The sequence below is a fragment of the Carcharhinus amblyrhynchos genome, chromosome 7, assembly GCF_965287045.1.
Source record: "Carcharhinus amblyrhynchos chromosome 7, sCarAmb.v2.hapA, whole genome shotgun sequence".
Lineage (NCBI taxonomy): Eukaryota > Metazoa > Chordata > Chondrichthyes > Carcharhiniformes > Carcharhinidae > Carcharhinus > Carcharhinus amblyrhynchos.
In genome coordinates, this window is record NC_137330.1 from 55,383,504 (window position 1) to 55,411,303 (window position 27,800).

A 27,800-nucleotide genomic window follows, 5' to 3' on the forward strand; every position below is an offset into this window, starting at 1 on the left:
GCTTCCACATTTCAAGATTTTATCCATGCTCATGAAAAAATATCAATATTTCTGTATAAATCCTGGAGGTCATGGTTCATCTGACCACAAGGTGATTTCAACTTCCTCAATATTAATTGGAGTAGACAATGTTAAGGACTTGGATGGACTGAAATTCTTGAAATGTGTAGAGGACCAGACAGATGATTGAGATGGTGGTGACACAGAATTTTAGGGATAGAGACCACAACTTGGTACAACTTAGCTTGTTATGGAAAAAGAAATAGGGAAGTTGCAAAAAAAGAGTTTTGGATTGGGAAAAAGCAGATTTTAGTTAAATAAAGTGGATCTGGCCTTAAAGTGGACTGGGATTAGCTCCTTGTGGGGAAATCTATGGAAGAGGAGTGGGGGGAGCATTCAAAAAGGAAGTGGGGGTAGTACAGGCCTCTCTAGGGGGTAGGAGTAACAGGAGGAGTAACAGGCACAGAGAACCCTGGATGATCAGAGATACAGTAAAAAGTCTGACAACACCAGGTTTTAGTCCAACCGATTAAATCGGTTGGACTAAAACCTGGTGTTGTCAGACTTTTTATTGTGTTTACGCCAGTCCAACGCCGGCATTCCCACATCTTGATCAGAGATATTCAGGATATGATGAGCAGAAAAAGTGAGGCTTTTAGTAGGTACAAGAGGAGCAAGTAAGTGGAGGCATTAGTGGAAAATGCAGGATAGAGCTGAAGAAAGCAATTAGGAAAGCAAAACGGGTATATGAAAAAGCTCTGGCTGTAAGGAAAGTCCCAAGATACTCTAAGTATATCAATGGGAAGAGGATAACCAGGGGAAAAAGTAGTGCAGTTGATGTAATTTATATGGATTTCAGCAAAGCCTTTGATAAGTTCTCACATAGGAAACTTATAAAGAAGGCAAATATACATGGGATACAGGGTCATTTTATAAAGTAGATTCAAAACGGGCTTAGTTATAGGAGACATTAGGTAATGAAAGAAGGCTGCTTTAGTGACTGGAAGCCAATGTCCAGTGGTGTACAGGGATCTAGTCCCCTATTATTTGTCATTTATATAAACAACATATGTGGTAGTGTAGTATTGGTAAGGTTGCAGATGACACAAAGATTGGCCTGGTTGTTGATAGTGAGTTTGAGTGTCTTGGGCTACAGGAAGATATAGCTGGGATGGTCAAATGTGCTGCCTGGGAGGGTGGTGGCAGTGGGTTGCCTCACTCTTTCAATTTTAAAAGAGAACTCCCCAGTGAAATTGACCATCAAAGCACTTCAAAGAAGTTTTAGAGCGGCTAGGTCTTAAGAGAGAAAGTAAAGAGTTCTTCCAGGTAAAACTGACAGCTCATTTCTATAAGAGGTCTTTTAACATCTGGATCAATCTCTAATGTTATGGTGATGTTGAAAGCTTCCAGGTATCCATGGGCATAGGTATCAAAGTGACCAGGGCACTTCAAAGATTTAAAAGACAGAGCTAATAATGAAGATTTTTCCCAGAATGATGTCTGAAATCACTTCCTGAGAGTGAACACCACTTTTCTCAGGGAAACAAGGACAAGTACAGCTATGAGATGCCCATCCCAGGTGGAAGTCCTGAAGTCAACCCCTTTCCCCCAGCCTAAGCCCGCCCAATCATCAGCTTCCTTGGAGGACCCTCCCTGTGCAGCCTGGCAGTGGCAGAGGGGCACATGGGCACAGCACTTACCTCTCTGCCTACCCCCCCCTCAGAGATTGCTCATGACCTGCACCAAGGCCGCTGGACTTCCTGCTGTGGGGAGGCAGAAGAAGGGGTGGGGGGAGGGTGTTGAATTTGATTTCTAGCCTGATAATTAAATGCAGATAAGGATTTTTCAATATTCATCAGGTTTCCACCTGCTCTGGATGGGAACTTGATCAGGGCTGGCATGGTTTGCCACCTGGCAGGAATCCCGTTTTAGGCCCGATGCCTGATTCCCACCAGGGGCTTGTGGGCTTGGTGAATCCTGGCCATGTTATCGAGATTTATCAGTTGCTCATTGACTGGGCATGCAAGAGCAGGGGTGTCCTGAAAACATAGAGCAAACATAGGTATCAAGGATCAAACTGACAATGCAATGTTTGGCCACTTTAAAAGCTTTCAACAGCTCCTTTTCCCAGGTTTTCAGATGAAATCAGAATATTCATCTCCATTAGCAGTTCAAAGGTCTGCAGTGGCATCTCAGTTTGCTGCCTATTCTGCAACAACGGGCCCTCCCTACCAGACAACAGATCTTGGTTGGAACAAGAACAGAGGATGCTGGAAAAGCTCAGAAGGTTTGGCAGCATCTGTAAGGAGAGAGAGCAGAAGTAATGTTTCGGGTCCTTCGTCAGAACTGAAGGGAGGGAAATGTGTCAGAGCTGTGAGAGATTAACCTTTGTTGGGGATGTTCCTGAGCACTATCAGTATAATGTGATAGGAAATCTTGGCAATTCTGTCTGCTACTGGGATTATTTTTCAATCGATAATCCAACTGGCCACATTCATGGTACAATGTTATAGTGAACAGGGGAGAATGGTAATGGTGGTGATTAGGCAAAGCTTTTCATTTATGGAGCCTATATATCCTCAGGACTATAGGATGACCCATGAAGAGCCATAAGTACAGATTTTAGATGACTGATGTAGCAGTTTCCCCCATTTAATCCAGTTAGACAACAGAATTGCTCTTTCATCGTGTTTCACCAGAATTGAGGTAAAGCCATGAGTCTCATTGCATATCTTTATGCCTTCTACTTAGGGATTCCTTATTGGTCATAAATAGTCAGATCTCTAACAGATTGCCCTGGCCTACGAGCAAACAGTCTGTCTATTCCTGAAAATAGTGTTGGCAAAATAAACTGCTGCTAAATTAAAATACTGAGCCGGCTGTTGAGGTTTCCTGTGTTCACCTGCATTGTTCTGTTCCTATGGCTATAACCATCTGGGTATTGATGGGATGGAAACTTTCTTATTCATATATGCAGTAGGATTGTTGTTCGGGACATTGATGGCTACATGGGTGCATTCGTGGAGTCTTTAAGGGAGTCTACCACCTGGTTATTACTGTGCCTTTTTGTGTTGTTACTTCTTCCCATGGGCAATATCCCCAGCAAACGAGGCATCTAATTGACTCATTGTTAGACTGAAGAATGAGCAATGCGGAAAATCTCACCAGAGTGTTGTTTGAAATAATCTAACGTGAAAATTCTATGCTGTGATGATTTTTTCAGCAAAGGCAGGTATAGATCATGGAATCAGTTGGGTTCCTGTAGTTTCCATAAACTCATTGACAGCCTTCATTATAAAGTAGATAACAAAATGGGTATCTTTAGACTAAGCAGGTGTAATCAGCTCACTGCTGGACAGCATCTAAGTCAGTGCCAGACACCTAGGCACAAGCACCTGTCTTTCTTCTCTCTGTCTCTTCCTCTTAAAAAGCCATCCTATCCTTTGAAAGATCCTGTGGAATGCTATGCTGTGACAACAAAGGTTTGCAGCTACAGTGCGAAACGATTCCAAGGGCGGTATAGTGGTACAGTGGTTAGCACTGCTGCCTCACATCACCAGGGACCCTGTCTTGCACATTCTCCCCACCTCTATGTGATTTCCTCTGGATGCTCTGGTTTCTTCCCACAGTGGGATGGGCCAAATGGCCTCTTTCTGCTTTGTAAGGATTCTGTGGGTGCAATCTTACGAAAATAATTCTAAGTGCTGGATGAGCAAGAAAACGGGAGAGTTTTAGACCTGTTCTTTGGGCAAGTTTGAAAATGCGATTTTCTGACACTCCTGTCACTTTTTTGGACATAAGTGCAATTCTCACCAGGAGGAGGGTGGAGCTGAAACCCACTGGTGAAGCCAATTGCAGATTGCTTGTGGTAACATTACGCAGGCATTCCAATCTCTCAGCAAACTGGAAGACCTCCTGTCAACCCCAAACTTCCCCCGCCCCGCCCACAGATATTGCACCCCTCCCTTCATCAGCGGTAGTGTAACCCCTCCCACCCCATGGCAACATGGGCTACTGGCATCAGGACCCTCCCAAAGGGTTACCATCACAATCCTCCCCACGGCCAATGCTGCATGCCTCTACCTCTGGGGTGGCAGGGCATGCAGCATTGGCCACAGAGAATGTTGTGACAGGGGACCCATCAGAAGAGCCTCGATGTCAGCTTTCCCCCTTTGCTGATCACTACTTGTGCTGGATCCCCCTGCCCACCGATCACTCCCTGTGCTAGTCTCCCACCCTGTCAATTGCTCCCTGTATCAGTCTCCCCTTGTTACCTGCTCATCACCCTCCTTGCATACATGCTGTGCCAATCACCCCCCAGCAGAATTCCCCTCTTGCCTCTCACCTTGCAGAGCTCCCTCCTTCCCTTAATGCAGAGCACCGCCTCTTGCCTACCCTACTGTCATAGCCCCATCCCCAGTCAGGCTCCACCTCACATGCTTGGCACAGTCCCTGGCACAGTTATGGTGCCTGGTGGGCAGTGCCAGAGTACCCAGTGGGTAGTGCCAGGGTGCCAGAAGGGGACTGCCAGGTTGGCACTGATCCATGGGCACTGCTCTGCCATGCCCCTGACTATCCAGGGGCTTCAGAGAACAAAGAAAATTACAGCTGCAACGACCATGCTGCCTGACTGAACTAAAACTTCCAGGGACCTGTATCTCTCTATTCCCATCCTATTCATGCAGGTGTCCAGATGCCCCTTAAAAGTCATTATTGTAGCTGCTTCCACTACCTCCCCTGGCAGCAAGTTCCAGGCACCCACCACTCTCTGTGTAAAAAATCTGCCTTGTACATCTTTAAATCATGTCCCTCTCACCTTAAAATTATGCCCCCTCATAATTGACTCTTCCATCCTGGGAAAAAGCTTCTGACTATCCACTCTGTCCATGCCCCTCATAATCTTGTAGATTTCTACCAGGTCTCCCCTCAACCTCCGTCATTCCAATGAAAACAAACTAAGTTTCCTCTCCTCATAGCTGATGCCCTCCATACCAGGCAACATCCTGGTAAATCTTTCTGTATCCTCTCCAAAGCCTCCACATCCTTCTGGTAGTGTGGCGACCAGAATTGAACACTATGGCCGGAATTTTACCGGCATGCCAGCCCCGATTTGTGGGGTGGGGGTGGGGGGTGCTCGGCTCGGAGAATGGCATTGTCCATTGGTTTCGGGTGGGATCGTGCAAAACTTGGGCAGGCGTGCCAGTAAAATTCTGCCCTATATTCCAACTGCGGCCTAATTAAGGTTCTATAAAGTTGCAACATGACTTACCAACTTTTAAATTTAATGCTCCAGCCAATAAAGGCAAGTATGCCATATGCCTTCTCAACTACCTTCTCCACCTGTGATATAGTGACCTGTGTACCTGTACACTCAGATCTCTCTGCCTATCAATACTCTTAAGGGTTCTGTCATTTACTGCATATTTCCTATTTTTATTAGACCTTCCAAAATGTCTTACCTCACATTTGTCCAGAATAAATTCCATCTGCTATCTCTTTGCCCAAGTCTCCAACCGATCTATATCCCACTCTATCCTCTGATGGTGCTCATTGCTATCCACAATTCCACTAACCTTTGTGTTGTCCGCAAACTTACTAGTCAAGCTATTACATTTTCTTCCAAATGATTTATATATATTACAAACAGCAAAGGTCCCAATACTGATCCCTGAGGAATGCCACTTGTCACAGCCCTCCATTCAGAAACGCATTGTTCCACTGCTACCTTCTGTCTTCTATGACCAAGCCAGTTTTGTATCGATCTTGCCAGCTCACCTCTGATCCCGTGTAACTTCATCTTCCGTACCAATCTGCCATGAGGCACCTGGTCAAAAGCCTTACTGAAGTCCATGTAGACAGCATCCACTGCCCTACCCTCATCAATTATCTTCATCACTTCCTCGAAAAACTCGATCAAGTTAGTGAGACATGACCTCCCCTTCACAAAACCATGTTGCCTCTCACTAATACTTCAATTTATTTCCAAATGGGATTAAATTCTGTCTCGAAGAATCTTCACCAATAATTTCCCTACCACTGACGTAAGGCTCACCAACCTGTCATTACCTGGATTATCCTTGCTGCCCTTCTTAAACAAAGGAACAACATTGGCTATTCGCCTGTTCTCTGGGACCTCCCCTGTAGCCAGTGAGGATACAAAGATTTCTCTCAAGGCCCCAGCAATTTCCTCCCTTGCCTCTATCAGTATTCTGGGGTATCTCCCATCAGGCCTGGGGATTTGTCTACCTTAATGTTTCTCAAGAACACCAATACCCCCTGCTTTTTGATCTCAACATGACTCACTCTATCTACACATCCTTTCCCAGACTCATCATCTACCAAGTTCTTCTTTTTGGTGAATATTGATGCAAGGTATTCATTTAATACCTTGCTCATTTCCCCTGGCACAACGCATAGATTCCCTCCCCTGTCCTTGAGTGGGCCAACCCTCCCCCTGGCTACCCTTTTGCTCTTTATATATATATATACATATATATACATATATTTGGGATTATTCTTAATCCTGCTGACCAATAACTCCTTTTTGTGACCCCTTCTAGCCCTCCTTACTCCTTGCTTAAGTTTCTTTCTCCTTTCCTTGTCTTCTACACGCGCTTCGTGTGTTCATAGCCTTCTAGCCTTGACAAATGCTTCCTTTTTCTCTTTGACTAGGCTCACAATATCTCTCATTATCCAAAATTCCCAAAACTTGCTATACTTATCCTTCATCCTTACAGGAATGCGCCGGTCCTGAATTCCTATCAACTTACACTTGAAAGCCTCCTACATGCCAGATGTTGATTTGCCCTCAATCATCAGCTCCCAATCTACATTCTTCATTTCCTGCCTAATATTGATATAATTAACCTTCCCCCAATTTAGCACCTTAACTTGAGGACAACATTTATCTTTATCCATCACTACCTTAAATCTTACTGAATTGTGGTCATTGTTCCCGAACTGCTCCCCTACTAAAACATCGACATCCTGGCCAGGATCATTCCCCAGTACCAGGTCCAGTGCAGCCCCTTCCCTAGTTGCGCTATCTAAACACTGTTTCAAGAAGCCTTCCTAGATGCTCTTTACATCTGTCCCATCCACGCTCCAGCACTTAGTGAGTCTCAGTCAATGTAGGGGAATTTAAAATCTCCCACCACAGCAACCCTGGGACTTTCACACCTTGCCAAAATCTGCTTATGTATCCCATTGGCTGTTGGACGGTCTATAGTAAAGTCTAAATGTTGTGACTACACCTTTCCTATTCCTGCGCTCTACCCATATTGCCTTGCTGTATGAGCCTCTGAGGTGACCTCCCGCAGTACAGCTGTGATATTCTCCTTTATCAGTAGTGCAACTCCACCACCCATTTTACATCACCCTCCATCCTGCCTGAAACATCAGTATCCTGGAATGTTAAGCTGCCAATCCTGTCGTCTCCTTAACCAAGTTGCTGTAATAGCAACAACATCATAGTTCCAAGTACTAATCCAAGCTCTAAGTCCATCCACCTTACCTGTTACACTTCTCACATTGAAACAAATGCACTTCAGTCCACCAGACCCTCTTTGATTAGCAACCACACCCTGCCTGCTGTTTCTCTGAGTCTTACTAGCCCTACTCTCTAGTTCCTCAATGGCCTCCAATCCACCATCGAGGCCTTCCCGTCTGGTCTCTGCTGTTGGAGATCAGCTGCAATTCTTGCCAGTGAGAGGACCAACCAGCGAAGAGGTAAGTGCAAGTGAACTCGGATGATGCAACGCATGTCATTAAAACTTAAATCAGCTTTGCGGCCTTTCTGGGCACAAAGCCAATCACACCAGCGGAACAGGGCTGGTCGGATTAAAAGCAGTGAAAAACCATGCATGATTTCTAACCTCTCTCACAATCTTGCCGGTTCACTACACCAATGATTGTACAGACTGAATTTATGTATCTATCCAGACAGTCATGTTTCTGGATTTTGGAAAGGAGGTAGCAATAGGCTGTATGGAGTTGGAGGACTGTGAGGTTGGAATCTGTGGAGGGAAGATCTCCTGAGGAGTCAGTGTCCATCCTGGAAACAATGGCTTGATGTTTAGTGGCCAGGTTATGGTCTAGGCACAGGTAGGAAGAAGTGTCTGAGAAATGGCACCCAGTCTCTACAAGGGAGAGGTCAGTATGCCAGACAACAACACCATCCTTATCAGCAGGTTTGATTATAATGTTGAGGTTAGACCCTAGAGAACAGAGCGTAGCAAGTTTAGAAGAAGACAGGTTGGCATAACGTTCCTGAGGGGTTGGTGTTAGGATAAATGTCTTCTAGATGATTATTAATGAACTAGACTTGGCTGTACAGGACACAATATCAAAATTTGGAGATGATACAAGACTTTCAAATATTGTGAACTATAGAGAGGATAGTGATAAACTTCAAAAGAATATAGACAGGCTGTTGGAATGGGTGGATAATTGGCAGATTAAATTTAATATTAAGAAGTGTGAAGTGATTAATTTTGGTAGGAATAACAGGAAGAGCAAAATAAAATATATTATTATGAAGGGGATGCAGGGACTTGAGGGTATATATGCACAAACCACAAACCAGGGTAAGTTAAGAAAGTGGTTAATAATAATTGGAACATTCCCCAGAACTATGAGGAAAAGGCAGATACAACATTTTGTTCTGTACATTCCTGGATTAATTGCTCCTGCATACAGCTGGTACAGACATGATAGGCCAAATAGCTTCTTTTTGTGTGGATTTTTCCAGTCCTTCGGGGATGAACTCGGAAGCGGAAAAGGCTGGGAGGCAACACATCTGTCATCTTCCTGCTGCCAGCAACAGGAAATGTGGCAGATGGTCACCCTCTCCAGATCCCAATTGAACCTTGAAATGGGTAACAATTGGAAATGGGCACAAAATTGTGACTTTGCTGTCTTTTAAGCAGGGGTCCTCTGCAGCTACTGGAAGCCAGGTAAACATAGCACTCTTTCAGCGGGATTCGGGACACCTTCCTTATCAGGCATGCTTTGGCCCTGTTGCGGACAGAAGGGAGGTCAGTACAAACAGCACTAATTTTTCCCTCACCACCTGTTCATAAAGATGTTTTGATTTGTTTCCTTTTTGAAAATAAGCGGTGGCATATTTCTCAACTCCTTGGCTTTGTGTGATCCATTTTTACTATTAACCCCACAGCAAACTCGAGGTAAGATGAACTGACAAGGATGCACACATTCATAAACACTAAAAAAAAGGTTTGAAACTTCTCCTCCACACTCAGAAGTAAATTGAGGGATAGGGTAAAAATGGGTTTATGGTACAGAGAAAATAAATATTGAGTCCCAGAGTCCCTAATCCAAATCCAGTGAGGTCTCCTTTTATGGAGGTTGCAGGCTGAAAACCGATGTTGTATCATTCACTTTCTCAGTAGTATTGACTTCCCAAGATGAATCAGACTCTCAGAGCTGAATCAGTTTTTTAGGCAATGGCCCAGAATCTGCAGCAGAAGCAGGGTAAGGGGGTCAGTTGTCCAACCTGGACCAGAGCTCCTTCAGTGTGGCCTCCTAGGCAAATGTTAAAACAAGGCATTATTAACTTGCTTAACAAGCCAGGTCTCCACAAGACCTTCAACAAAGTATGTTTATCAATTATTTGGACTTCTGTTGGGTCTCTGGGACTGCAAAACATTCTTGCCATTATTGGTCGTCGAAAATGGATCACACAGAGCTGAGGAGTTAGGAAATATGCCACCGCTTATTTTAAAAAGGAAAATAAATCAAATGTTTGAGAGGTCTTTGTCCTAAAAAATGTTCCATCTCTGCTGACAAGATTGGGTTACCAAGTAAGAAGGATCTTTGTGTAGCTCCCTTTGAAGTTGGCACATTAAGAAGTATCACAACATCAGGTCAAAGTCCAACAGGTTTATTTGGAATCACGAGCTTTCAGAGCACTGCTCCTTCATCAGATCAGTGATCCTTATCAAATCCAGATGACCCTTTTGATGAGGTGTGAGATGAGGTGTGAGATTTCCAAAATACAAAGTGACTCCTTATGTTCTGGGCTTACACACAAAGAGTTACATTCAGAGGGCCGGCCATCTCACTGATCTTTGTTCAGCCAAGGTTCTTTTTAAAATTGGAAATAGGCACGAGACATATTTTTATAAAAACATGCATTTTGGAGTTTGTTCTGTCACAGGACCCGAAGGGGCCCCTTGATGGAAATGGTTTGCTCAAACTACCACATCACCCCCTAGCAAAGCCTGCCTGACTGGTCCTGGTACCCCAGACCCTCCTTATCAGGATGTGAGAATGCATGTCTATCAAAGTGCCTTCTTCCTCCAGGAGCTTTTGGAGTGCTGCTCATTCATCAGGTGACTCACCTGATGAAGGAGCAGTGCTCCGAAAGCTCATGTTTCTAAATAAATCTGTTGGACTTTAACCTGGTGTTGTGAGACTTCTTACATCACCCATTCCAGGTATTAGCTTGGTAAATTGTCTATGAACTGCCTTGAAAATATTTACATCTTTCCTTAAATAAGAAGACCAGTACGATACACTGTACTCCAGATGTGGTCTCAAAAACGCACTGTACAACTGAAGTACAACCTCTCTAGTTTTATACTCAATTATCTTTGCAATAAACAATAACATTTTATTAGCTTTCCTAATTAATTGCTCTATGTGTGTACTAACCTTTCGCAATTCATGCACTAAGACACACAAGTCTGGCTGAATCTCAGTCCTGCAATCTCTCACCATTTATGTCACATGATTTTTTTTCTTCCTGCCAAAATGATAATTTCAAATTTTTCTACATTATACTCCATTTTCCAGATCTTTGCCCATTCTCCTAACACTTAACCTATGTGTAGCCCGCTGTAGACTTCTTAGCCGCTAGCACCTGGCATGAATTGTAATGGCCTGGTGAATCGGGCATCAAGGCTAAAACGGGAATCGTGCCAGGTAACAAACCTATCTCCCAGCTTGACCGGCCAGCCCCAGTCTAGGTGGAACCTAATTGATATCAATGTGGAGCTGGCAGGTTGGACTCCGAAGGGTGGATATTAGGAGGTAAGAGCTGTACCGTTGTGCCCCTCTGCCACTGCCAGGCTGTTGAGGGAGGGTCTCCAAAGGAACCGGGGGATGGGTGGGCTTGGGCTGGGGTGGAAGGGGTTGACGTCAGTATTCTGCCTCAGGATAGGTGTCCTGTGGCTGAACTGCCCCTTCTAGCCCTGGGAAAAGTGGAGATCACTCTTCTCATGGTGATCTCAAACAGCTTTCAGTTCAAATTCATCATTCTTGTCTCTGTACTGTAAAAGCCTTCAAATGCCCTGGTCACTTTAATATCTATGACTCATGGGCACCTAGAACTTTCAAAATCATAGCAGCACTCCAAACTGTGGAAAGTATTGCCCTTTCTCTCTCTCAGAAGCCCCAACTGTGAGAAGGTCCTATTGAAGTTCTCAGACTGACAGGAGATGTCAGTTTCCATAGGGGGATTTCCTTTTGTAGTCTGAATGAGTAGCAAATGCAGCCAGGCCAGTATCATGTGCTCCGATTGACAATTGCACAGCAGATTAGACAGTTCATTGTAGACACAATCTAATAAGCTTCATGAACCTTCTCATTCTACTACACCTGTTCAGTCAACCCCATTCTTCCAACATTGCAATTTTTTCAGGTCCCTGAGCCTTCCAGGGAGGCTCAAAAACCTCAAAAGGCTTTGTGTTCATTCAAATTCAATGCTCCATTACCAGTAATGAGGCTTTGATTGACAGATTGGATCAATTACCCATTAGTCAGGAGCTTTATTTGTCATTATTTTTCTTCATGGTTAAATACAAGTGCTTTCTAAACATTGTGGTTTCAATTTGAATAAAGAGGAAGTGAAAATCCTGGCTAGTAGGTAATTGATCCAATCTGTCAATCAAAGACAGAATGCTATAAACACTGCATTTTGTAACAAAGGCAGACACCATTGCTGGAATTCTACTGCCCCGCCCACTACACGAGGGGCGAGGGGCGAGGGGCGAGGGGCGAGAGGCGGACAATTGGAAAGATCTGTTGACTTAGGGTGGGATTTTCTGGTTTTGAATCAAACAAGGTTGTAAAGTCCTGTCCCCCATATCTGAATTTCTATCTTGGGGTTAGGGGATGAGGGAGTGAAGGGGTGGTGGCGGTGGGGGGGGGGGGGGGTGGTTGGGGAGTGAAGGGGTGGTTGGGGAGTGAAGGGAGGGGGGTGATTGGGGAGTGAAGGGAGGAGGGTGAGGGGGGTGGTGACTCGTTCTTTTGGTGGTAGGGAGAGGACACCCCTCTGTGCTTAGGGGTTTGGGATGCTCCCCTTATCAGTGGGGGACCACCATGTTCACAGTGGGGAGGAGGGGGGGTTTGTTTCTGAATGCTGAGATTAGGGTGCCCTATAGAAATGGCATCCCAAGCCTTTAAAGCTGGGCCAGTTGGCATGTTTTGTGCTATGCCACCTGATGGTAGCTGCTCAAGCCAGCAGGAAACACTTTGGCTTTCTCGCAGACTAATGCATAAGAGTACAAATGGGAGAATTGCACAGCTTGTGTCATCTTCACAACTTACTTTCCTAGCTATCTTCGTGCTATCAAAAAATTTAGCAACCATCCCTTGAGTCCCTTCATCCATGTCATTTATATAAGTTGTAAAAAATTGAGGTCTCAGCACTGATCCTGTGGTACACCACTCATTATATCTTGCCAACCAGAAAAAATCCATTTATACCTATTCTCTTTCCTGTTAGCTAGCTGAATCTTCTCTCCATGCCAAAAAAACTATCCATACACCAAGAACTTATATTTTCCATGTTAATGTTTGACTTGGCATCTTATCAAATGCCTTCTGTAAATCTAAAGTAAAGTTTATTTATTATCACAAATAGGCTTACATTAACACTGTAATCAAGTTACTGTGAAAATCTGCTCGTACAGTGCATCCACTGGTTCCCCTTTTTTCATAATATTACTGATTCAAGTAACTGCAATAAATTAGTTAACCATGATTTTCTTTTGACAAAACCTACTTTTCTCTACCTACTTACCTTGAATTTTTCTGACTGCTTTATTGTCTTTAATAATAGTTTCTAACATTTTGCCTGAGATGGACATCAGGCTAAAAGCAAAATACTGATCCGAAGATCAGTTTCTCTCTGCAGAGCCAGATCTGCTGGGTTTTCCAGCATTTTCTGTTTTAATTATACATATTAGGCTATCCAGTAGTTTCCTGCTTTCTGTCTCCCTCTCTCTCTGAATAAAATAGTTACATTTGGTATTTTCCCAATCTAATGAAACCTTCTCCAAATCTGAGGAATTTTGGAAAATTAAAACCAATGAACCAACTTTTCACTAATTCTAAGGCCCCAGAATGAAGTCCATCAGGACTCGAGCACTGCTCAATGATTGTCTCAGTACCACTTTCCTGGTGATTATAATTTTCTTGGGTTCCTCCCTCACTCATTGCCTGATTCACAGCTATTTCTGGGATGATACTTATGTCCTCTATAGTGAAGGCTTATGCAAAATTCCTGTTCAATTCATCTCCCATTTCCTTACCTTCCCTTATTAATTCCCGAGACTCACTTTCTATAGGACCAACACTTATTTTATTGTTTTTTTCCTTTTATTTTATTTTAATATCTACAGAAACTCTTACTATGTGTCTTTATATTACTATTTAGCTTTTTCCCGTGCTCTAATTTTTCCCTCATTATCAATCTTTTAGTCATTCTTTGCTGTTTCTATATTCTGTCTAATTTTCTGACCTACCGTGCATCTTGGCACAATTATAAACTTTTCCTTCAAGTTTGATACTATCCTCTATAGTTTTATTTAACCATAGATGGTAGCTCCTCCGCTTTGAAAGTTTCTATTCTGTATATTCCGAAGTATCCCTTAAATATCTGCCACTGTATCTCTATTGACATATCCCTTAACCCCATTTGCCAGTTCACTTTAGCTAGCTAACTTTCGTTTTCACATAATTACCTTTATTTAAGTTTAAAATACTCACCTCAGACCTATTCCTGTCTCTCAAACTGAATGGAAAATTCAATTATATTATAATTGCTGCTACCTAGGAATGTTGTCACCATAAAGTCATTGCATAATACCAGGTCCAGTATAACCTCATCTCTGGTTGGCTCCAGAACGTGCCATTCTGAGAAACTATCCTCAGAATGTTCTATGAACTCTTCATTTAGATTGCTTTTGTCCATCTGATTTTTCCAGTTTGTATGTGGATTAAAATCCCCCATGACTTTGGTCTACCTTTCTGACAAGCTTCCATTATCTCTTCTTTTATATGACTATGTAGTTACAGTTTGCTGCCCTGTACACCACTCCCTCAAGTGACTTCTTGCCTTTATAACTTCTCGTCGCTACTCCAACTGCTTCTATATCCTGGTTGCCTGAACTTAGGTTATTTCTCTCTAATGTTCTAAAACGATCATTAGTTAACAGAGCCATTCCTTCACTTTTTCCTAACTTCCTGCCCTTGTCTGTCAACCGGCAACCATGTCTCTGAATTGGCTATCAGATCATATTTATTTATTTCTATTTGCGCTATCAGTTCATTTGTTTTGTTTCAAGTGCTATGCGCTTTTAGATATAGAATCTATTTGTCCTTTTACCATGTTTTTAATGTCTAGCATTGACATCTTATTTATTCTTTGGTTGCATTCTGTTAATGTCACATTGTGTTTATCATTTCTTATATTAATACCTTTCTCTCTTATTTTGTCTCTACTCTTTGGTTAACCACACCTTCCCATATTTGATTGCTTGGCCTTACTATTTAATTCAAATCATCTCTACTTCCTTAGTTATACAGCTTGCTAGAATACCAGCCACAGCACAGTTCAGGTGTAGAGCTCTGGCCCACAGAAATCCTACTTTCCCCAGTATTGGTGCCAGTGCCGCAAATCAGTCTTTGAGCCACGCATTTATCGCTCCAATCTTATTCATTCTCTGCCAGTTTGCATGTGGCTCAGGTAAGAGTCCAGAGATTATTACCTTTGAGATTCTGCTTTTTAGTTCCTCATGCTGAGTATGTAGAACTTCCTTCCTTGTCCTACCTATGTTATTGGTACCTACATGGACCACAACAACTGATCCTCCCCCTTCCCCTGTAGGTTCCTCTCTAATGTTAAGCTAATGTTCTGAATCCTGGCACTGGTAGGCAACACATCCTTCTGCACTCTTGTGCTTTGCTGCAGAGAACAGTGTCAGTTCCCCTCACTGTACTGGCTTCTCTTATTACAACATTCCTTTTATTTGCCCTCACTTCAATGGCTACCAGCAGTCTCCACACTCATCCAGACAAGTTAAAAGCTGAAACCAATTGTAGAGGCCGAGGTTTCTGCATTCCTATCCTTTGAGTCTCCTTACCTACCTCAGTTGCATTCACACTCTCCTGTCCTGACCACTTTCCAGATCAGAAGACCCTAATCAAAGGAGTGTTGCTGCTTCCTGTGCAACACATCCAGGTAACCTACACCCCTCAATGATATGTGGCAATAATCTGCACTTCAGCCTCAATCTCCATGATTCTGAGCCAAAGCTCTGTGAGCACAAACAGTTTTTGCAGATGTGTTTGCCCTGGATCACACTGGAGCTTCCATTATGCTGCAACCATGACACATCATCTGTCCTTAATATGATTTAATGAACAGCATTATTATTTTATTCAATTATTTATTTTCTTTTATGTATTTTATTAATCTCAACCACAAGTCCCTGCACTATTTTAAATCTTATGAAAAAAATGGGCTTTAACCACTTACCAGGCACTTATGTCTTCCACTGTAGCAGACTAACCAATCCCTGCAAGGTGAAAATGTTTGAAATGGCAAGGGACCACCTCCCTCTGAATTCCCTTAGCTCACCAGACTCTAATACTCCATTCAAGTCACACTCTAGTGCTAAACCACTCTGATATGCCGAAATTTGTATATTCTGAAACTAGCTGAACACCAGGTACAAAAAAAAACAATCTAATTTCCTTAATTATTTACAGTTGCTCCTCAATGGGTAGCTTCTATCTCCTTCCTTAGGCCTCTGGATGAGATTTAGAATTTAAACAGTACTTCCATTAAATGTCAAATACAAACAATATTAGATTTTTAGAAAAAGATTTAAGGTTCCCTCTGCTCACCATACTGTAGAAGTCCATTTGAGTCACACTGCAGACAAGTTATGGTCTTGCTGCCTACCAAAGCATGTTTGACCAAACCCAGCAGCCACAGCCACCACCCCACCGCCTCCACCAACTTCCACCCACCTCCCTGTGGACCTCCTCCTCCCCAGACTTAGGACCCATGTGCCACCACTATATCCAGCCATATGACTGTAGGAGAAAGAAAGGTTGAAGGAGGAGAAGGGAGAGATAGAGAGGAACATAAGAACATAAGAACTAGGAGCAGGAGTAGGCCATCTGGCTCCTTGAGCCTGCTCCGCCATTCAATAAGATCATGACTGACCTCTTCGTGGACACAGCTCCACTTATGCGCCCGTTCACCATTGCCCTCAATTCCTTTACTGTTCAAAAATTTATCTATCCTTGCCTTTAAAACATGAGGTAACCTCAACTGCTTCACTGGGCAGAGAATTCCACACATTTACAACCCTTTGTGTGAAGAAGTTCCTCCTCAACTTAGTCCTAAATCTGCTCCCTTTAGTTTGAAGCTATGCTCCCTAGATATAGTTTCACCTGCCAGTGGAAACAACTTCCCTATTATCTTATCTATTCCCTTCATAATCATATATGTTTCTATTAGATCCCCCTCATTCTTCTGAATTCCAGCGAATATAGCTCAAGTCTACTCAGTCTGTCCTCATAAGCAAACCCTCTCAACTCTGGAATCAATCAAATGAATCTCCTCTGTACTCCCTCCAGTGCCAGTATATCCTTTCTCAAGTAAGGAGACTAAAATTGCACACAGTATTCTAGGTGTGGCCTCACTAGCATTTATACAGCTACAACATAACCTTGCTGTTTTTAAACTCCATCCCTCTGGCAATGAAGGACAAAATTTGATTTGCCTTCTTAATTACCTGCTGTATCTGCAAACCAACCTTTTGTGATTCATGCATAAGGACACCTAAGTCACCCTGCACAGCAGTGTGCTGCAATTTTGTACCATTTAAATAATAGTCCATTTTGCTGTTATTCCTACCAAAATGGATGACCTCACATTTACCAACATTGTACTCCAACTGCCAGACTCTCACCCACTCATTTAAGGAAGCAAGGAATAAAAAAAATTCTACAAGCAGACAAGAAACAAAAAAAGGTCAAGAGGGAGAGAAAAAGATAGAAAGGAGAGAGGATTGTGCTAGTGGATAGGGAGTAAGAAATGAGAGGACAGGAGTGAAAGAATGATACAGAAAAGAAGCTAAAAAGAAATGGAAGGTAAGGAACAGAAGGGGGGGGAAGGGAAGGCAATTACATCAGGAGGGAAGTGAGAGAGAATGTAGAGGGGAAGGAGCTGAGAAATGAAGAAAGAGGAGAGAGAAAAGGCAAGGAGGGAAGAGAAAAGAAAGCTGGTTATGTGTGGACAATAATTTTTAAACTTATTTTTGTTTAGTGGATCATGAGAAGCTAGGGGATATTTTTCGGCTTGACCAAATGTAAAATATTTTATTTATAGATAATGCCATTGATGAAAAGTAGCCCAAGTGAGCTGCAAACATTGTCTTAAAATTAAAATGTTGTTGCAACAATTAGGTGTACCCAAAAATTTGGGGGAAAAAAATCCATGCTAATGTTGTGGTAGCACTGTTAAACAGAAATACAATCTGCTAAAGAGGAAGACTGACTCAACACGTAACAACAAAGTATGCTAAAGGAAATAAAAGCTGCTTGTTTCACTTACCAGCCCAGCAAAGAAGAAATTCAGTTACACAGGAAACTCTGAACGGCAAAACATATCAGTGTTGTTTATAGCAAAGAAAAACACCTTTCCTTCATAAGAAGACGTATGAACTTGAAATGTGATTCACAATTAAGAAAATTCAATGTACACTCAAGAAAATGAAAGAACTTTGGAGGTCAGTAAAACAAAATAGTTCCGTGTATTTGGAGAAGTTCTTTGTATAAAGGCTCTATCAGTTGCTCGTTGATGCAGTTTGTGGTGTTAAAATGCAAGGGATGTTTTACTGATTGAGAAGATGGCAGATATCTTACGGTGATTACGCACATGTCCAGTTTATAATTTTGGTCATGGTACTGGCATTTGACTACAATGAAATAGATAAAGTAGGAGATACAGCAACAGTCCGGCCTCCTTCATTTTGTATCTCACAGTTCAGCTATAAACTGCCAGTAATATGAAAGTTGGTTGGATTTGATAGAATCAGGGACAGGTAGAATGTCTCTAAAAGTCAGACAAGACGGGGATGTGGGATTGTGCTGGAGTCACTGAGAATCAATAATAACAATGTGTAGTTTTTGTCTGTCAGGACAGTTAGCATTGGTCAGTTTAAGAGGCGCATCTGTTGGTGGGTTGATTGATGGGCCTGGCTCACAAAGGTATGTGGGGCACAGTGAGGGCCAGAGCATGTGAGAGATGTGCTGCTGCAAGCAGTTGATGTGTCAACATTAGCATTACCATTCACCAGAAATTATACTGCATGAGCCATATAAATACTGTGGCTACAAGAGCAGGTTAGAGGCTAAGAATTCTGCAGCCAGTAACTCACTTCCTGACTCTGAAAAGCCTGCTCACCACCCACAAGCCAAGAGTATGATAGAATACTCTTCACTTGCCTGAATGAGTGCAGCTCTAACACAAAAGAAATTCAAGACCATCCAGCACAAAGCCACCAACTTGATTTTCACCCTTTCCATAAAGATTGACTCCCTCCACCACCAATGCACAGTGGCAGCAGTGTGTATCATTTGCAAAATGTATCTCATCTTGTAGATGGTACACATCTACAAGATGCCCCAGAGAAAGCACCTTCCAAATATATGACCACTACCAAGGTCAAGAACAGCAGATACCTGGGAATATCACCACTTGAAAGTTCTCCCCCCAAGCCACTATAGTGCCATAACTATGGTAGGAATTGTGGGATTTATACAAAGATAAAAATGTGTGATTTGCATATGTAAGAACATAAGAAATAGGAGCAGGAGTAGGCCATCTAGCCCTTCGAGCCTGCCCCACATGGCTAATCTGAAGTGGATCACTTCCACTTTCCCACTTTCTCCCCATAATTCTTAATTCCCTTGTCTATAAGAAATCTATCTACCCGTGACTTAAATATATTCAACGAGGTAGCCTCCAACACTTCAATGGGCAGAGAATTCCAGAGATTCACCCTTTGAGTGAAGAAGTTCCTCCTCAACTCCATTCTAAACTGTGCCCCCCCCCACTTATTTTGAGGCTGTGCCCTCTAGTTCTGTTTTCCTTTCTAAGCGGAAAGAATCTCTCTACCTCTACCCTATCTTGCCCCTTCATTATCTTGTAAGTCTCTATAAGATCCCCCCTCAGCCTTCTAAACTCCAACGAGTACAGGCCCAGTCTATTTAATCTTTCCTCATAAGCTAACCCCCTCATCTCCGGTATCAGCCTGGTGAACCTTCTCGTAGATTCACTCTAACAACAACAAATTTATTTCAGGAACTTATAACTTGTGTAGAGGGAAACTGAAACTAAAACAGCAGCCTGTGCAACACCCTAATAATATCACCATTTAATCATGTGACTGGTTTTAAAGCAATCATGTAACCATTTAAATTTATAACATCCCTCCCTCTTTACTTTTGTGGTCATGCCAACAAATTACTTTGAGATTATACATAGGATCAATAATACTCTAGATAGTACTACGCAATATTTTTCATTATAAAAAGAAAATAAGCAAGTCAATCAGGAGGACATCTATTTCTCTTTGGTTGTATACAATATTCTGGAATTTGGCTGTCCTTGACCCCAGAAGAATGGTTTGGAACCTCAGTGAACATATCTTCTCTTGGAACTAACTCTACATTATTCTCATGTGATATAGTGACAGAGACACAATTATCAGGCAACTCAGATTCAACTGGTAGTTTCATACTAGTATTTACAGCAAGAGGGACTAAAAAAGTTGCTACTTCTGGAGAAAATTCTGCGAAATCATTTTGTGATGATCACAATTGGTCAGCATAGCATCACCAAACTAATTCATCTTAAGTTTGAACTGTGTAAGAATATGGACCTGTTTATGCAAAAATCATTTCTCACTCATGGTATAATTATGTTCTACCCTTTGATTTCCTTGTTGAAGTGCATGTTTGGCCTCGTGTCTCATACAGCAACTTGAGATTGTTGTTGGCACTCTACTATTTCTGAAATTTCTGGAGGAAATAATAGTTCAAACATAGTTCTTAGCTTTCTTTTTAAGAGTAATAGTGCAGGCAAACTTTGGGTAGTTGCATGAGTGGTGTTTATATATGATGCCAAAAAGCTATTCACAAAACATGATTACGAACATTGCTCTCTTGAAGTTTTGAAAGAATTTTTCAAGGATTGTATGAATCTTCTAGCTAACCCATTGATTGACAATGCGTGAATTTTATATGCTCAATAACATTAACTTTGAGATCCTCAAAAGTAAACTTTTAAAGTAAACAGGGAACCATTATTGCAAACAATTTGTTCCGGTTTGCAAAGATTTCTTCAAGTTTTTTGATGATTTGTTCAGATGTAATAGATATCGTGATAATATCTTCTGGCCACAATGAGTTTGTATCCATTATGACTAGTAACATGTAACCCTCAAATGGACCAGCAAAATTAAATGGATCATTGCCATGGCATTTTAGACTACTCCCAAGGGTGTGGAGACAATGGTGGTGTATTTCTTACGGGGGTTGGCTTAGCTCAGTTGGGTGGACAGCTGATTATTGATGCAGAGCAATGCCAACAGCTTTGGGTTCAATTCCCGTACTGGCTGAGTAGACCTGCCTTCTCAATCTTGCCCCTCGTTTGATGTGTGGTGATTCTCAGTTTAGATCACCAACAGTCATAGCCAATGGTTTTCTGGGACTACAGTGGCTTTTGTGCATAGGATTCATACTGTCCCACTTTTTCTTCAATCTGAGCATTCAGACACAGCCACCAAAAATAACTGTGCTAATTCCATCATCCGGACTATACGAGGATGTCCTTCATGTAGTTGTTCAAGAATTCTTTCACAAAGATTAGGAGTGGTGATCACTCAGATTCCCCACAATAGACATCCATCTTGGATGGTTAACTCAAGCTGTCTTGATATATGCTTTCAAATCAGGGTGTGAACAATACATTCCAGCTATTGCTCCTTTCAATATTGTGTCCATCATCTTCCCCATCATGAGATCATTTCTGGTATGTCTCTGAATTTGAGAAGCTGTCACAGTCAAATGATCTACTGATGGAAAATAAAGAATAAGCAAAACTAGTTGGTGGTATCTGTTCAATGGGGAAAGGTAAACATGATGATGCATGATCTGGCACTCTGCTGATACTTCATATCGTAGGAGTGTGCAGATAAGATCAGTGTTCATCTTTGCAATCCCTTAGCAGCTAACAACAGCTTGCCTTTATACAGCTCAAAAATAGTAAAGAGTCAATGATCAGTTAATAATGTGAAATGATGACCATGTAAATAATGATGAAACATTTATGTGCCAAAAATTATACTCAGTGCTCCTTTTAGCTGAGCATTGTGAGATTCAGCGCTAGTCAGAGTACACAAAGCCAATCTATTAGTTGTTCTTTTCCGTAAAGATATAGTACGTGAAAATACTGCCCCTATTCCATAAGATGAAGCATCGCAAGCAAGCAGTAATGGTAGCTTTGGATTCAAATGAACTGTTACATCAGACTTCTGTAAAGCACCATTGACATCCTTGTATGCTTACTCATATTCTGTTTGCTCCATGATTGTTCTCACACAGTAAATTATGCAATGGGTTCAATGATGCAGCTACATTAGGAACAAATCTGCCATAATTCATTAATCTAGAAAGGACCTTAATTGCATCACATTTGTCAGATGTGGTGCTTCTAAAATCACCTCTATCTTTTTAAATGTTTTATGTAGGTCTTTACAATCAATAATGTGACTCAAATACTCAGCTGGTATCTGGAAAAAGTCGCACTTTCCTTTCTTCATACTCAGACCATGTGCATGAAGATGTTCCAATGTTGCTTCTAAGTTATTTGAGTACTCTTGTTCACTGGAATCTGTAATTAGAATATCATTCAGATAACATTTTATACTATAGTGACCACTTAAAATCTGATGCATAAACTTTGGAATAGGGCTGATGTAAATGTTATTCCAAAAAGTAATCTTTTATAACAAAAAAAACCTTTGAGTAATGCTATGAGGAATGATTGAGATTCAAGGAATACAATCATCTGTAAATATGCTTGTGAAAGATCAATCTTGCTGAATTTCTGTTCACTGATAACCCCAGTAAACAAATCTTCAGTTAAAGGAAGCAGATATTGATCAGCACAAAACACTAGATTTATGATGATTTTAAAATCACCACAAATATGAACTGAACCATCAGACGTCATAACCGGTATGATGGCAATAGCCCAGTCACTCATCGTAATTGGCTCTAATACACCACTGTTAGCAAATCATATTCATTCTTCTTCAACCTTGGGATAAATTTTACATTGTTTTGAGACTTTTTGGTTGACTATGAGGCTTTATTTTGAATTTCACTTAAACTCCTTCATGGATCCAAGAGTGTCTATGAAAATACTTTTGTATTTATTCAGAATGTCTGTTTTGATATTGACCAATCTGTTGACTGCCCTCCAATGAACTGTTATCTTCTCCAACCATGATCTCCCAAATAGAGCTGGAAAATTGCCCCAGACCACATGGAGAGGCAACTGTATGTTGACCCTGATGCAACCTTTTAAAGGCATGATATCTTCTGCATATGTCCTTAATATTAAATCAGCTGGTTTCAAAGTTTTTATTTTGTTTTATTAATGTCACAAGTAGGCTTACATTAACATTGTAATGAAGTTACTGTGAAAATCTTCTAATCTTCATACTCCAAAAGAAAAATGCTTCAGTTTTTGTTGATAATTAGTCTCAGGAATTTAAGACATAACAGCATCAGTATCAACCTCCATTCTAATAGGTTGTCTGCTTCACTTTAGAATCACCCACAATCTGTGATTCATTCTTTCTGGATAAAACATTCAGTCGGAGTCCTTCATCTAACATCTTCACAGGCATAATTCTTCTCTTTCATGCTGGAAATTCATTTTGTAGAATGCAGCTTGTTTTTCTTCTAGAAAGTATCCAGATTCTTCTTCTAATTATTCTTCTCAAGGGAAGCTGGTCTAGTTCAACTTTTGCAATGCAACCCATTTTGCCACAATGATGGCATTGATTATCCTTGCTCCAACATTCCCTTGCTGAATGGCCCATCTGTGACATGCCTTTTGCTGATTTGAATTCTTATGGACAGTTCCTGCACCATTTGTGAAGCCTCTTTAGCAGCCAGTTCCATTTCCATTGACACTGATTATTACTGCTGTCTTTAAAGTCAAAGCATGTTCAGTAAACAATCTTCCTCGAATAGCCTCATTTTGGAGACCACAAACTAGATGATGTCGAAGAGTATCTTATAATGACTCATCAAATTCACAATGTTGTATCAGCCTTTTTAACATTGCCTCAAATTGGGCAATGCTTTCGCCTTCCACTTGGTTTCTTTGGTGGAACCTGAACCATACCAGAATGCTCAGTGGCTTTGGAGAGTAACACTCTTGAAGGATTTTTGTCAATTCATTGTAAGCTTTGATTCCTGGCTTTGCTGAATGAACTTAGTTCTGGAGCAAATGGAATGTTTTACTTTCTATTGTACTGAGAAAAGCTGGTTTGAGCAACTTGTTTGCAATTTTACACAACTGTACAAAATACTGAAAACACTCTGCGCATGAACTCCATGATTCGTTTTTGCATTGGAAGGTCCCATGGATCCTAATTGACCCATCATTTCTGTGGCAGTTACTGGTGACTTGAAGCTGCTCAGTATATTTATTTTTGCTGTCTTCCCAGTATTCCTTTTTATACCTGGAGACAATTGACTTAATGTATTTTTTTTTCAAATGGCCCTAGTCATACAGCAAAGCAACTCTTCTTTTCAACTATGCCAGATACTACCTGGAATCTCGCCTTCTTTGATTGGGGAAAAAGCAATCTTTTAAAACCATACAGAGTCTTTTTCTTACTTGGTCTTCCTGCATTAGCCCTTCAATCTTTAATTCTATTGTTGCTTCTCCACAGCCTTCTAATATTTGAAGTGGGAGGACCCACAATGTTTTTTTTCTCTCCACTTTGAGAAAAGATCCTATGTTTTTTATGAAATAACATCCTGTCTCATCACCAATTTTCTTTTTGTACTATAACTATATCAGTGATTGTGGCTCTTACACAAAAAGGAAAAGGTTTGTACATGTAAATTCAAACTAACAACACCAGATTAATTCTAGCAGCTTTTGCTTTAACAGAGTGAAATTAAAACTAAAACAGCAGCCTGTGCAAACACCCTAATGATATCACTATCAAATCATGTGATTGGCTCTTAAAGCAATTATGCAACCATTTAAATATATAACAGCCACTTGCCACACCGACTTGGAAATATATCATCATTCCTTTACTATCACTGGGTCAAAATATTGGAATACCTTCCCTAATGGTATCATTGATGTATCTACACTGCATGGACACAGTGGCCAAGAAGGTGGCTCACCATCATCTTCTCAAGGGTAATTATAGGTGAACAATAAACGCTGGCCTAGCAGATGACATCCACATCCTACCAATGAATTAAAAAAGCTCTTCAAAGAAAACATGTGTGTGTGTGTTTGTGTGTGCATGTGTTTATGTGAAATGGTGAAGGTGTTCCCTAACAGTTATGAATGTTATGTTTTGTTAAAGCTGGGGGTTTGGGAATTGACAAGGAGCACTAGGATTCATCCATTTCCACTCAGCTCTCTTCAGTTGTGTTAATGTACACTAGTACAGTATATGTGCAAGCGTTACCTAGAATCACCTCAGCAGCCCAGCACTGGTCATATCCTGCAGTCAGGACTGACCCAAGAAGGTACTGCATGCTGTACCAGTGTGATAAAGAGTGAAATTGTGATCATCTTCCACTTGCTGTCTAGTGCTGTTTTGAGCTTAGTTCAGGCATAACCAATCCTATTGAATTTTAATTATATGATATTTGAGATGTCAACCTAGAAACAACTATTAGCAGGGGTTGGGGGCTAGAAAGGTCAGGGTCAATATGAAAATGTGGTGGAATGGGATAGCATGAAATAAAAGTCATGACACATGATGTATAACTTGGGAAGTATGAATTGGCATGGGATGGAGATGTTGGCAGGAGAGGGTTGGCATGATTCATGTTTGAAAAGATTTATTATTTTAAAATTATTTGTGTTAAAACTGAAGACTTGAATGAGAAAGTTTTAGAAAGCTGTCAGTGACTTTATTAGTTTTGATTCTATAAACAAAAATGGAAGTAGTTTATATGTCCAGAGTTTCTGCAGTCAAACTTCAATGGATAAGCCACCGCCCAGATTTAGATAAAAGGTAGAAACAGATATAATATTTCTGCTAAACCAGAATCCTGAATAAGGATTTTACACAAAAAAATTGTCATTTAGGAAGCTGTTTTCTTCAATTTCAGAGTGCTTATTCTTTGAACAAAATTGAGCCATCACGTATAAACCTGCTTTTACAATACAAAAAAACTTTCCAACTGGACTTTTATTTTCTAGTGACTATAAATAAGACATATCATCAAATCCTTGACAAAATTTGTATTCATAGTCCTAGGTTTTTCACACATAGACAACTTTATGTACCTACCTCCTTCCCCTCCCTCTGTAACCCTCCACCTCCCTTCTTTACCCTTCCACCTCCTCGCCCATACTCCCTCCTCTCTTTCCCTGTTCACCCTCTGCCCCTCTCCCCCTGAATTTTAAATGCTGAAGTTTAACATTGGCCTGAAAAGCATATCCTCTGGCCACTCATTTTCTGGCTTTAAATGATACATTTTCTCCTCTTAAGTGTTTCCTAAATGTTTATATTTTTCCAATAGGAGCTAAGTTTATGGCAAGGCTCAATCAGCTGCTGCATAGGGGTTTCGATTATGTTTTGAAGCTATATGCTAGTTGCAGTATTTGATTAGAAAAATTAGGGACGAGAACGAGAGCAGAGAGAAAGTCACTGGTGTGTCAATTCCTACTCAGTAAGGGGGACCTTTTTTCCCTTTATAAAATACCACTGTCTTCCTGAAGATGGCGCCTGGGAGTGGGAGGCTGCGGCAAGCTGATCGGGAATCGCACCGCCCCCTGCCGGCCGGGAGGAGGAGTACGGGGTGAGCACCCCGCCCGGACAGTGCGGGTAAGGTGAGGGGGTGACGGGGGAGACGCTCGCCCCCTGCCGGCCGGGAGGAGGAGGACAAGGTGGGCATCTGGCCCCGACAGAGCGGGGAAGGTGACGGCGGGGGGGGGAGAAAGACGCTCGCCCCCTGCCGGCCGGGAGGAGAAAAGGTGGCGGCGAGGGTGGCGCTCGCCCCCTGTCGGCCGGGAGGAGAAAAGGTGGCGATAGTCCTCCAGCGCCGACCCAGTGCGAGCTGGGAAGACACGCCCAAGATGGCGGCAGGATTGAAAAGTTGCGCCCGGTGGTGTGTGTGCTGACCGGGTCGCTCAGGGACAGGGCGGCCGGAGGGGGGGGGGGAAAAAGAGAGGGACCGCGGTGTCCGGCCCGCACACCGCTCGTGAGCGCCGCGGCTTGAGACAGCGCTCCGATGTCGCTGCAGTAATGTCATTGTGGGCGGCGGGAGCCGGGGGTTTTGTCGCCGTCGCCCGGGTTGTGAGGAGTTACCGCTGGTTCTTCAGCTAGAAATGGAGGATGATGCGAAGAAAGGTAAAAAGGTGAGAATTTGAACGGGGTGCGGGCTGGTCGGTGGGGTCAGCAGGGTCGGTGGGTGAGCTGCAAATCCCTCCCTCCCTCAGGGAACTAACCCGCCCCGGGCTGCTTGTTTATTTGTGCTGGGCGTGGGTAAGTTTCTCACCAGCATTGGCACCGACTGTAATCCCAGCAGCTGGATTCGGGGGTGGAAAAAAAAATAAATCGCAGTGGTCTTGTTAAAAGCTGGAACAAAAGTGAAGACCAGCCTCTCTGAATGTGCCATTTGACCCAAAATACATTTGCACTTTGGGGGGAGGGTGGGTGCAGGTAATTTGGAGCTCAGAAAAAACCCAGAGGAAACTTCGAGGTTCAAAACAAGAGTTTTTCAGATGCAGTTGTTTAAACTTGAGATGCTCAGTGAAGGGCGTTTCTCTGACTGCCCTGGGTTGGGCTGTTTTTCAACGGTGACTTTTTTCTAACGTCCGCTGGGAGCTGCAGACGGAGGAGGCACTGAATGAGACCAAACTTGCACGGTGTCTTTGCCGCTGCCATCCCCAGAAGTGTAAACGTGTTTCCAAACACCGTCCTGCTTCATTTCCAGCCGCTAGAGTGTTTGGCTTTTTGCGGGGGGGGGAGGTGGGTGGTTGTGGCGGGGGGCGGCGCGGCGGTGTTGTTAACTTGACGTCTCGTTCCCTGGATTCTTGAAAAGTGAAAAGAGTTGTGGCGGTAAAATACAAAGTAATAGAGGCGAAAATGTCCTGCAGCAAGTGTGGTTTTTTTTCGTTTCATCCACTTAACAGCGGTGGAATTTCAAATGGAGTATGAATACAAGTTCACTGCTTCAAAATGTGGAGTTTT

At 42.2% G+C, this 27,800-nt stretch overlaps 1 protein-coding gene across 4 annotated transcripts in view; it reads left to right on the plus strand.

The window, feature by feature from the left end:
- Nucleotides 1–17,927: 17,927 nt before the first annotated feature.
- Nucleotides 17,928–27,800, plus strand: part of ccm2 (CCM2 scaffold protein) — an 81,383-nt gene continuing 71,510 nt past the window's right edge. For 2 of the 4 annotated variants that reach the window (XM_080192347.1, XM_080192349.1), the window contains exon 1: nucleotides 26,745–26,965. In XM_080192347.1, coding sequence (XP_080048473.1) covers nucleotides 26,936–26,965 — 30 coding nt within the window. In that variant the 5' untranslated portion in view covers nucleotides 26,745–26,935. Of the gene's footprint in view, nucleotides 18,051–26,744; nucleotides 26,966–27,800 lie in introns of those variants that run through there. The other 2 variants (XM_080192346.1, XM_080192348.1) reach the window with 2 other exon arrangements.